Here is a 12,789-nt window from a genome sequence, read left to right as displayed (position 1 = left end):
TAGATGAGATCCATCACATTTTTGCCATATATTCAATGGCCTAATATGTTCATTGGTGCAGGGAACACATCCATTCACATGGAACTCAGTCACCCATTCACAAGAAATGCAAAAAGTCACAAACAAGACCAATAACCACCATGGAAAGTAGTGTTCATCTAGCTGGGAAGTACAGTTGAAGTTTCTGTACAAATGACCCTTTTTTCTATGGTAATCGATTACAAGACCCCTGTAATCGATTACCATAGGAAAAAAGGGTCATTTGTACTCAAACTTCAACTGTACTCCCCAACTAGATGAATACTACTCCCCAGGGTTATTTTTATGTCCTTATGGGTGATTTTTTCCATTTTTTGCATGGATGTCTCGTGTTGCTAATCATTGATGGTGTCAAGTGCATCAAAACACAATTTACCCCACTCAATTGTGGACAAAGTAGTTCATATAGGTGTTTAAACCAAGGTAGGTGAAGTCCATATAAGTGTTTGGCTTGTGCTAGTAGAATCACATCACACCTTAATTATACTACTATTTTACCTTCAATTATGGACATTTTATAAAGAAATAAAATAAATTAGAATAATATAAGAAACATGAGACAATAACTTGAAAGTAAACTCGTTTTGGAAGCTTAGAAAAACGTTGTTTTTGAGAAATTAACTGCATCTACTAAAGTGGTCTAAAAATTATGAGTTAGTTATCATTTGAAAGATCTTTGAGTCTACATTCCAACAAAACAAGAATCAACTCATTTGGAGTTCGATGGAGAAAGTTATGAGCAAAACAGCTAGCAAAGGTCAGAGGTGGTAGAAATATATAAAACGTTAACTTTAAGGAATTAACTGCACCTACTCAGATGTCCAAAAATTATAAATTAGTAGTCATTGGAAAGAGTTTTGAGTCTATTTTCTAATAAAAAAAGAATCACATCATTTGGAGGTATGTGGAAAAAGTTATGATTAAAATAGTCAGCAAAGGTCAAGGTTGACAACATGTTATCTTATACGTATATCTTTCCCTCTTGTTGACAGATATATTATTTATTGAAAATGCCGTTTAAAATTTTTGCATTGTAACAACATTAGATGACATATTTCTTAATTAATAAAATGAAAATATTTCCTATGAGACTCGGAGAAGGGGTGTTACAACAGTGGTCATGCACCTCACCTCAGTTAGAGAAAACAACTTAAAATGGACATTTTTTTAAAGAAATCAATGACCTAACCTCATTATTGGTGTAGGGAGCACACCCAATAAAATTGAACTCACTCACCCATCTCAAAAAATGAAAAATTCAACAAAAATAAAGCAATAACCACCATGGGGAATAATGTTCATCTAGCTGGGGAATATAGTTGAAGTTTCTATACAAATGACCCTTTTTCCTCTGGTAATCGATTATAAGACCCCTGTAATCGATTACCAGAGGAAAAATGGTCATTTGTACAGAAACTTCAACCGTACTCCCCAACTAGATGAACATTACTCCCCAGGGTTATTTTTATGTCCTTATGGGTGATTTTTTTCCAGTTTTTGCATGGATGTCTCATGTTGCTAATCCCAAGAGCCCAAACCCTTGGGCCCAAGTTCTCGGGTCAGATCCATTTTTTTGAAACAAAAACGAAAACACACTATCTTCCCTTTGCACGCACCCATCTCCCGTTTGCAATCCCATTTCCCATTCACACCCCCATTTCATTCGGGCTTAAGCCCACTCTATTTTTACAAACAAAAATAAAAAGGAATTGGACCTGGGCACACATTTCAAGATGCACCCCTCATTTTCATCTTTACACCTTGGCAGATACAAAGTTGGAGAAAAAAGATTTTGACCCAAACTAAAGAGCCTCAATTTCACTCCACACCTCTGGTTTTTATCTCTGCACCCCATTCTTATGGGATGTTCTCTTGCTTTTATTTTATTTCTTTTATTTTTGTTCTGCTTTTATTTTATTTTATTTTATGCTTTTATTATTTGTTTGACTGTTAGGATTTTATATGCAACCCCTTGTATGATAGCCCACACCCGTTTGTTTTATTTATATCTATTAGACTTGTTTGTTTCATTCTCCATAAAAATTACAAAAAAAGATATTAAAATTATAAATATTTTAAATTAACAAAAAATATATTTTAAAGGTTAAGCACATGTGTGATCGCACGCATCGTCCTTATGCTAAAAACCTTTTCTGTTTATTTTATAAAAATACCAAAAAACAATATTTTAAAGGTTAAGCACATGTGTGATCACACGCATCGTCCTTGTGGTAAAAACCTTTTCTGTTTATAAAAATACCAAAAAACCAATATTTTAAAGGTTAAGCACATGTGTGATCGCACGCATCGTCCCTGTGCTAAAAACCTTTTCTGTTTATTTTATAAAAATACCGAAAAAATATTTTAAAGGTTAAGTACATGTGTGATCGCTCGCATCGTCCTTGTGCTAAAAACCTTTTCTCTTTCTTTTATAAAAAATACAAAAATATATTTTTAGGGTCAAACACATGTGTGATCGCTCGCATCGTCCTTGTGTTAGAAACCTTTTCTCTTTCTTAAATAAAAAATACCAAAAATATGTTTTAAAGCTTAAGCACGTGTGTGATCGCTCTCATCGTCCTCGTGCTAAAAACCTCTCTCTGTCTTTTATAAAAATATCAAAAAAAAATATATAAAAATCTTCAAAAACTAAAAACAACACTTTCAAGCAAACAAACAGTATTTCTAGCCAGAACTACGTGATCCTTGATTCTCCATCAAAAGTGGAGATACGTAGGAGCAAGGTTAGCCCTTGTCAGGTTCACTTCCCAAAAATCCAAATTTATCCATAATCATTTTCCAAACAAATTTTCTAAACAATTTCCCAAACAAGCTTTCCAATTTCTAAAAGAACTACGTAACCCTGATTTCTCATTTTGAATGAGAATACGTAGGAGCAAGGTCAATCCTTGTCGGGCCCAAAAAACTAAAAAATATATTTTGTTTATTTAGAATTTTATTTTAGGGGATAGTTAAACATTTTGAAAACCACATCATATTCGTGCATTTAGTTAAAGGTACTGCCTTAGGGCAGGCGTTGTAGGGTGCTAACACCTTCCCTACGCGTAACCGACTCCCGAACCCAGAATATGGTTTTCGTGGACCGTGTCTTACTATTTTATGGTTTTTCCGTAGTTTTCCATAATAAACTATGGTGGCGACTCCAAAATCTCTTTTCAAAACCTGTTCCTTTTTTTGGATCGTCGTCCCGTCGCGATTTCGGTTGCGACATATACGATGTATGAACAACAAACAAGTTTAACGATAACAACACGTTCAACCAATTTATAGCCTATAAAAAATGAAAACGAAAATGAAAGTTCATCAAAAACCCAAAATGAAACTAAGCTGTTTGAAGGTGGGTTCGTCGTCGGAATAAAGTATTGTCATTAGTGACGGAGAAAGGAGAACGCGTTTATGCTCTAAAGAGTACTTGTGCACGAAACCAAGAAGTCAAAACGAAAAAAATCATACCTAAAGTAGTTAATTAAATTGTCTTTGTGTTAAATGAAAAAAAGATTACATGTGTTGGTTGTCGAAAACTTCCTCCGAGAAGGGTTTGAACAAAGAAGAAAGTTTCACGTAAGATAAAGTGAATAAATTTTCACCTTCCCGCCCAAACTTTTAATGAATTCATTAACATATAACATCTAAAAAGTATTATTCTAATGTCTTATAGCTCCTTGACGTCTGAGATTAGAACATTCAACATCATATGATAGTACATTTTCAGCTTCGCACCAATAATTTCCTCACTATGACATCGAAAATTGAGAATTTCAACGTCTAATGACCATATGACGTCGCAAAGTATAAATTCTATCGTTGAAATTCAACATTAATTTAGAAAAGTGTTGCAAGTCATTTTTTTACGTTAGCTTTTTCATATTATGATTTTGAATTCGAGATGACAAAACTCTTTTTTGTACTAGTGTCACATATGAAATTAGTTGCATGACAAACTACTACATAACTTATTTTGTCTGTAGGTTGAACAAAATTAGAGCCAGTGTGGCAATACCAAATGTCAAAGTCCATATTAGTGTACTCAAGGGAAACTACATCGGTTATTTCGCCCATAGGCAGCGATTCCTGAACCGAGGCAAAAAGGGGTAGGATTTTGCCTCGGTTCACAGATAACCGAAGTAGTACAATTTTTCCTTTTTTTATTTTTTTGAAGGACTTTTGGCCTCGGTTCCTACTGAACCGAGGCAGTATCTTGGACTCTACTACCTCGATTGGGACCTAAATCGAAGCAATATAGTGGTTTTTACTTTTTTTTTTGTTTTTTCGTCAGTCTTTCTGCCTTAGTTGTAACCTGAACTGATACCATAGAGGGCTTTCTGCCTCGGTTATGGTCACAACCGAGGCGTACTCCCTTGTCAGACGCAAGGCGCGACAACAATGTCGAACGACTGTTGGGGGCAATGGTTGCGGGTAGGTGGCGATTGGGGACGCACGCCGGTTGGGGGCAATGGTCTCGCAGCGGTGGCAATGACGGAAGAGGAGAGGCACGATAGAGGCCGTGGGATAAAAGTGGCAGAGGAAATGGAGAAAGTAGTTGACGGTGATAACAACATGGAGAGGACGAGATGACGACGGCAAACGACAGTCACCAGCGATGGAAGCAAAAGAGAAAGAGTGGTGAGGGAAGCAGAGGAGAAGGGTTCATTCGCGGGGAAGAAGATGAACAGGGAAAGAGTTCTTTTGTTTCGCGATTTCTTAAATTTAAACAGGCTATTACCTTGGTTCTTCATTTAACTGAGCCAATAACAACCTTACTACCTCGATCATAAGTGCAACCGATGTTGTAGAGCCTACGACAGAACGTCTTGAATAAGGGGTTGTCAGTGCATAGAATGTTCCAAATACCTTTTGTCAAACTCTACTGCCTCGGTTGGTTAGAGAACCAAGGCAGTAGCCCTATATAGGAAAGACTGTCAGGTTAAAAGTGTTTTTTCAGAAGCGTAGCAGGGTTTTCTGGCTCGGTTAGTCAGAGAACCGAGGAAATAACCCTATTTCAAAAAGTCTAACAGGTGAAAAGTCCTCTTTGCAGGTGGGTAGCAGGGTTTTCTGCCTCGGTTGTTCACAAAACCGAGGCAGTATCCCCATTTCAAAAAGTTTGGTAGGTGAAAAATCCTCTTTGCAGGTGGGTAGCAATGTTTTCTGCCTCGGTTGTTCACAGAACCGAGGCAGTATTCCCATATAGGCATCTGTTTCTGGACAATTGAGGCATAAAGTTTCGCTAAAACTACGAAAATGTCATCGCACTTTTATACGCTTCTGTTTCTGTAAAATTGAGGCGTATATAGTGCGTAAAAAATCTTTTTTTTTACCAGTAATTTAAGAAGTTGTAAAGAAATTAGAGCTTGTACCAATCTTAATGAATTGAAAATTAAATGCATAAATAGGCAGAAACCGTTTAAAGTGATGCTTTCAGAACTTGAAACAATTCTTAACACCAACACCATGCTTCAAGGTCAAAGGGATCCCCACCTTCTATTTTGAGGTAGGGAATGAGTCTAGATGCATTTAATTGATGTAGGAGAATAATTTAGATTAAGGTTCTACTAAGGAGTAGAGTCTGATTGAGAGAAGAACGAGACACAAACCACAAATGGTTGGGTTCTTCTTATTCAAGAAATAAGGAAGAAATAAATATTCTTGATAATTTTATGTTTTATATTTAAGGGCCAGTGAGTTAAAGAACACTTTTGATGGATAACTAGGTTGTATTTTTTACAAAACTTTCTAGACTTTTGGCTCACATAAGTTCTCTCAAACTTACACATAGATACTAACTCCTCTCAGTTTCCTTTATTCAATAATAGAACTCCTAGTGTTACCTTTCACCACCTTCAATTCTTTAACCCCTAACTCGAAAAGAATAATTTATTAATTAACTTGCTCATGTTAAGTTATTGTACATGTCGTGTAACCATCAACAGGTTTCAATATTGATAGTATGCCTTAAACTTTGTCTCTTAAGATAAGTTGTTTGACATTATAAAATATTAGGCAACATGACATTTTCAAATTGTTTTAATTTAGGGTTTGCAACTTACTAAATTGTCATTTATGTTTATGCAGAAGGCAAGTCTATTGGATGTCAAAATAGAGATTACAAATAGTGATGGAAGATGCAATTGATGATTGGCTCGTGAGACAGATGCATTGGCTTTGAACTAATGTACAAGGCTTTTTCTATTTTTTAATAAAACAAATTTAGAGATATTGGTCTATCACCTATTTATTCGGAATTTTTATTTGAGTTTTGTTCAGTATCATGGGTTACAAGAGAAGGAGACCCCAACGTCAGCCTACCAAATATGAAAAATGATACAAGCATAAGAGTAAATTGATTAAAATTAGTTAAATTTCCTTCTTTTATTTATACCTAAGGGAAATGGTAAGGCTAAACTTTCAACATTATTCTTCAGTTTGGAAGTTCTTCATAGGAATTGAAATTAAGGTGTACTATTATCTTTATAAGCTAACACAACAAACAAAATTTAAGAGAAGCTAATATAGTCATTACAACTTCGAAATAAATTTATCCCACTGTAGGCATAGGGAGAAGGTCCAATAAATTATGCTAAACATACAACACTTCAGGTGTACATGTAGTTAATAAATACCTAAAGACGGAGAATAATCCTTCCAGTAGAAATCTATAAACAAATATGGAGGAGTTAGTTGTGAACCCTTTTTAGGAAGTAAAGATCTCCATATAAATGTGACTTTTATAAAATTGAAATGTATAATAATGTGAGCTTAAATGCATTGGAAAAACTTTAAATCAGGACAATGCCCATTTGCGAAGTGGCAGAACAAGACACTTACCAATTATGTGAGGAATCCTCTACGAATGGTTTTGTCTTTGCGCGTGAGGGAAAGAGATGGATGCTCTGTTAATAGCCTTAACCAAATCCTGGAACAAGAACCCTTTGTGTTCCTCTGTTCGAATGAGGTCACGATGGTCAGCCTCTGCAATGACAGAATGAAGTGTCAGCAATGAAGGGTCTGCGAATGCCTGCGTGAATGACGAAGAGGGCGTTCATGAATGAAAGCTACTATTCTATGGTTTGAAGCAACCAATTCGGTGGAATGCAAATGTGAAAGTTGGGGGAGGGAAACCCAAGTTTTGGGTTTTGCTGATCGAGCAACTAACCGACGACTATATATCCTCCAATAAGTAAATTCACCATGCCATTACCGACGAATTTATTCGTGGGTAAAGACAATAGTAGTACCCGTCGGAAATTCTATCAGTAAATTCATTTTATCAATGACCTAATGTCCGTTGGTAATATTCTGTCGGTAATTTATCATTTTCCTATAGTGTTAAAGATTTACGAAAAAGGTGTCAATGAAGAAACATACCTATGATGAAGAAGTCAACAATTCTCCAATACTCATTTATGTCAAATGATGCCTCGACAATTCTGGTCATAGTTTTGGTATATGCAATCATTCTTTTTTGTTGGTCCCCGTACTTTATGAAAATAATGTAAAAGATCCTCTCCAACATCATGTTCCACAACATAATTTTAACATGCATTATGATGAAAATGAGTTGTAGTTTTCTTATCAACAATCATTCTAGCATTTCTTATGAGTCAAAATTTTCCAGCATGTGTCACAACTTTTTAAGACATATTATAATATATGAATCACATTATGAGAAACTATCTCAAACATATTTTGAATAGTCATCTTAACTACTACAACAATTTTCTAAGCCATATTATAATCACTTTTTGAACCATAATGTGAGAAACCAATACCTTATTATGGGTCACATAATGAGTAGTTTTCACAATTTTTGGACTAGTAATTTCAACCACAAGTTCAAAAATTTCTAAAACATCTTTATAGGAATTGATGAAAAAGTTTCAATAACAATTTAAAGCATACATTCAAGATTTGAAAAAGAAAATGAATCAATTACATACTATATTGGATGACATGAAACAATCTTCATAGTTTAATGAGCCATAACAACAAGCTGATTTTGTCCATTCTTTATTATGTACAACATGTGATTGAAGAAGATGAGGAGAAAAAAATGAAAACAACATAGATTTGGATTTTTATTTATCTAACTTTTCTAGAAAGTTTTAATGCATGTAGTTGTCATAATGGTTTATGCTCTATATGTGTTGAAATTAACTTTACAATACATATTAATGTGTAATGCAAATTCTAGAAGAATATAGAAAATCCTAAGGTAGAAGTATTAAAATGTAATAAAACTTCTAGAATATAGTAGAAAAACCTAAGATAGGAAGAAAAAAATCAAGAACATTCTACATGGGTAAAATTCTAGGACATTCCACATAAGTTGTGGATAACATGTTCTAGAATAATCTACGGGTCTATAAATACCCATGTACTCTACCGTTTGACGCAAGACAAGGCAACGTCTACTACAAACCAATCGATTGGGGTAAATACTTGGGTCTAGCAGAATGGTGCTACAATACCACTATTCATTCAGCTACTAGAATGTCTCCTTTCCAGGTCACGTATGGCAAGGAACCTCCTTCGATTCCTCAATATTTAGCAGGCTCCTCGTCATTAGAGGCAATTGATTGTCTGTTATCAACTCGCCTGAATACCCTCCGAAAGAAACTTCATAAGGTTCAAAATTAGATAGTTGCGTATGGCAAGCGGAGGCAGGTGGATTATTAGGTTGATGATTGGGTCTATGTACGGTTGCGACCCTACCGCCAGAATTTTGTCCGAGGTTCAGCTTATGAGAAGTTGGGCAAGCGTTTTTATGGTCCCTTTCACATACTTGAGCGTGTTGGAGTTGTTGCTTACAAGCTAGAGCTGCCTTCAACTTCCAAAATTCATCCGATTTTTCATTATTTAGTGCTTAAGGCTCATCGTGGCTCTCTCCCTGTTCATCACATTGACTTGTCTTTTGATTTGAGCAAACTTCGTTTAACCTTTGCCTTGGACTGCCCATCGACTTGACTCTCTTTGGTCCGAGCCAATTAAACTTGATTCTTTGGTTTGATTGATTAGGTTTGACTTTCATCCCGATAGACCCAACTCAAATTTCAACCTGAACGAACTCAATTCAACCTTCGACTTTTAAGTGACTAGACTCAATTTTCAAGCTTAACATAAACATAAAGTATATTTAACTTAACTTAAAACCTATCAATCTTGACTTGACCTAAATGAAATCTAACTTTAGACCCAATTTAAATGACTTACTTCACTTAGTCCAACTTAATATCATCTTTCTTGACGTAAGACTGGCTCACATAGACTTACTTATAGATTACTCTTATGCTATGACTGTTCTTTTTTTTTTTTGCTATTTTTATCTTTTGAACTTTTTCTTATATTTATGAAGATTTGGGCTGTGATAAAAAAAATGCTTAATAACCAGTATAGAAATCTATATGTTCAGGTTAATATATTTTTTCTCTTAACATGCAAATCTAAGGGGCATCACACACAAATGTGATATACTCTGAAATGACTTGGAAGGGTAAGCCATAACAAACCTATTATGGTGGCTATTATGAAAAAAATCATATTTTGACAGAATGAGTTTCCGTGTTTTTTTTTTCAGAAGCTCAAGGCACCATAACAAATCACACCATTAAATGCACCCTAAGGACAAAAACAATGACTTGGATTGGTGGGACCAACCAGAAAGAAAAATTGACTCAAAAGTCACAAGTAAATGGAATAGGATAGTGGATATGGTAGGAGAAACGAAAAACCTTTGAGAACAAGTTTCAAACTGATGCCAAAATGTTAGTAAGTTTGCATCATCTAGAACTTCTAAGTTTGCATGACTATACTCAAATCTTGAAAAGGTTATACTTTGTGACCAAGTTCTCAGTAAAGGGGACCATAACTATAAACCACCAAAAGAAAAGCAAAAGTGGCCATATTTAATTAAACAATTTTCTGTCTATTTTTTGTTGTCAGAAGAGCAAGGAGTTCAAATGATTGGTCATGGAAAAAAGAAGTATCGAGAATAAAATAATAAAGCACAAAACATAGAGTTAACATTAGTTTATATATTAAAATTTTAATTGTAATATAAGTTAATTTTAACGTCTATTTTTTCTAATTTTAACTTCTTCATTATTTACCATATAAATCATGTAACGAAAAATAATATATACAAAATAAATTGTTCTTAAAGCAAGTAAAGTATTACAGTGAGCTGAAAATTTAAATTGTTTCCTGGTCATGAAATCCAGACATAATTTTTGTCTTTGGATTAATAAGATATTGTTGATTATTATTATATATAACCTCTAGAATGTTCGGTTTTCATTTGTTACATATCATATATTCGTCCACATGATAACCTAAGACTTAACAGCACAACATAAGTTCTTGTGCTTTTCCTTTTTGTAACTTGTCAGCTAAGGAGTAAAGTCAGTCAATGACTTTTTTGCATTATAAATTCATTGCCACAGCACAACACAACACAACACAACACAAAACAAACACTGAGCTTTGTTAGTAGCTGCTTCACCACCTTTGCTTCTCATCTTCCTATCTTTGTTACAATGGATGTTAAAGGATTCGGTTTTAGACCCACAGAAGAAGAACTTGTCGACTATTACCTCAGACACAGGTTGCTGGGTGATGATCCACAAGTCCACGTCATCCCCGACATCGACCTTTGTGAAGTGGAACCTTGGCACGTACCAAGTAATAATCTAAACCTTTAACACTTCATGCATCTTCATGCAACCATCACTTGTTCTTTATCTTTCTCTTATAATTTCTTCACTGATGTTTACTTTTTCTCTTGTTTGAAACAGTGTTATTCGGGGAATCAGATGTGCAATTTGATTTTCCAGAATGGTTTTTCTTCAGCCCTGTTGGTTTCAAGTATTCGAACAGTAAAAGGATTAACAGGACAACCAAGTGTGGCTTCTGGAAACCCACTGGAAAAGATCGTGAGATTAGGAGCTCCGACTCCAACATTCTCATTGCCACAAAAAAGACTCTCGTTTACTACAAAGGCAGCGTTTCACGTGCTGAGAAGTCCAACTGGGTTATTCATGAATACCATGCTGTTACCTTTCACGAAAGCCAGGTTGGTATGCGTTTTGGAGATTTTTAACACTGATATTGGAAATACTCTTTCTTGATTTTTCTTCACTGTTCTATAGCCTTTGACATATATCAATGGATATTTTTAGTTTTAGCATATAATCACGTCGTTTTAGCATTTCTTGATTCGTTTTGGCTTTTCATTTCTGCACATTGTATGAAATAACTTCTGATTTGCAGAGGACTTTCGTTTTGTGTCGCTTGATGAAGAAACCTGGGGGAACAACTGAAGGTGGAGGTGATGAAGGGGAGAGCAGTAGAATCATGATTTCTGGCTATGAGAATCAGTCAATAGCAAGAGGCATTCCTTCAGTAAGCTGAAACATTCTTTACGAACATATTAACACTCTGTCATGTGATAATGCCGAGAATTGATACTTGTGTGTATTTTCAGAGAACTACTTTTACTGGAATAGAAACGACCTTACAGCAAAACCAAACGTCTTTTCCAAACTCCTCATATCACGATGCCTATTCTAGAAATGAATCTAACATTGAGCATACTTCATATGAAGAAGAATTCCTGAATTCTATTTTTGTTCATGACGGTTATGTGAACAATGAACAAAATATAAATACCTTCGACAATACTTCCGTCCATGAAACAAACCAAGAGAAAAAGAAGAAAAAAAAGAAGAGCATATTTTCTTTCTTCTAATCATCACAGAGGAAGGTTTCAAAAGAATGCAGTATTCCATGTAGAGGTGAGAAAATCAAACAGATTCATTAGAAAAATGAAGATTACTTTCTTGACGAATGAGGCAGATGCTTCATTTGAACTGATTTTCACTGTAACATACTATTGATATACCATGCTTCACGTGATGTATTTTGTAGTCTCGGAAGATTTTCTCATTGTGAATCAGAAGAACCGGAAGCCATCAATCTTCTGATAACAATACTAAAGGTTCTTTCATCTATATGGAGACAACGTCATCAAGACAACGTAGTTTTAAGGGTTTTTATGTGTGTATTACCACGTTAGTTTGGAAGTATTATCAATTTCAGTACACGTAGTAGTGTATGTAAAGGGTCGATGGTGACTGTTCCATAGTTCCTTTTCTTGTATTATCATGTTATTTATTTTGAATTGAGATGAAGTTTCTTATTTGTAGTCATGGTTATCAACCTCTCGAGTTAACTCGTAAACTCGCATGGATACGACTTCCGAGTTAACTCGAAAGTAAACTTTTTTTTTATGTAAATTCATTAAAATTGACTGTGAAATTGGTTGAATGATGTAAAATCACGAGTTTGTAAAGATTCTGCGAGCTTGAAAGAGAAAAAATTAAGAAAAAACGAGGCTGTTTGGGGTTTAGGGTTTCATGACCTGATTGTCACTATCTCTCGCGTCCCTCTTTCTCTCTATGGTCATCGCCTCTCCTCACCTCCATAATGATCAAAATTAATGACAATAATCCAAGTATTTATATTTTACAATATTTATTTTTATGAATAATGTAACTTTTTATTTATTTAAAGTTATATAATTTTGTAGAATTATTTAAATTAGGATATTACTTTTATAATATTTTTTTTATCTGAAGTAAACTTTTACGAGTAGAATTTACTCTATTCTCGCTAATTTATGTAAATTCTGGAGATAACTAGCTAATCTAGTTGGTGGTTCTTATAAGCAGTGTTCAC

The 12,789-nt window shown here is 34.7% G+C and overlaps 1 protein-coding gene across 2 annotated transcripts; it reads left to right on the top strand.

The window, feature by feature from the left end:
* The first annotated feature begins 10,504 nt into the window (after nt 1-10,504).
* LOC148193804 (protein NTM1-like 9) lies at nt 10,505-12,256 on the top strand. 2 transcript variants are annotated; one of them, XM_088098768.1, is made up of 5 exons: nt 10,505-10,734; nt 10,848-11,125; nt 11,323-11,454; nt 11,537-11,846; nt 11,980-12,256. In XM_088098768.1, the coding sequence occupies exons 1-4, from the start codon at nt 10,590-10,592 to the stop codon at nt 11,798-11,800; spliced, it is 819 nt and encodes a 272-aa protein (XP_087954894.1). In that variant the 5' UTR covers nt 10,505-10,589; the 3' UTR covers nt 11,801-11,846; nt 11,980-12,256. The 2 variants fall into 2 exon arrangements, with proteins under 2 accessions (XP_087954894.1, XP_087954893.1); XM_088098767.1 differs by having other exon boundaries at nt 11,537-12,256.
* The last annotated feature ends 533 nt before the right edge of the window (nt 12,257-12,789 follow it).

Source organism: Vigna umbellata, chromosome 9, assembly GCF_029865625.1.
Source record: "Vigna umbellata cultivar VRB3 chromosome 9, Vumbellata_1.0, whole genome shotgun sequence".
In the NCBI taxonomy this organism is placed as follows: domain Eukaryota; kingdom Viridiplantae; phylum Streptophyta; class Magnoliopsida; order Fabales; family Fabaceae; genus Vigna; species Vigna umbellata.
This window is presented reverse-complemented; position numbering and strand designations above follow the sequence as displayed.

Excerpts from the sequence above, each read along its gene's own strand:
- LOC148193804 (XM_088098768.1), top strand. The coding sequence starts at position 10,590 with ATGGATGTTAAAGGATTCGGTTTTAGACCCACAGAAGAAGAACTTGTC. Across the intron at positions 10,735-10,847 it reads GGAACCTTGGCACGTACCAA|TGTTATTCGGGGAATCAGAT; the intron begins GTAATAATCTAA and ends TGTTTGAAACAG. Across the intron at positions 11,126-11,322 it reads TTACCTTTCACGAAAGCCAG|AGGACTTTCGTTTTGTGTCG; the intron begins GTTGGTATGCGT and ends TCTGATTTGCAG.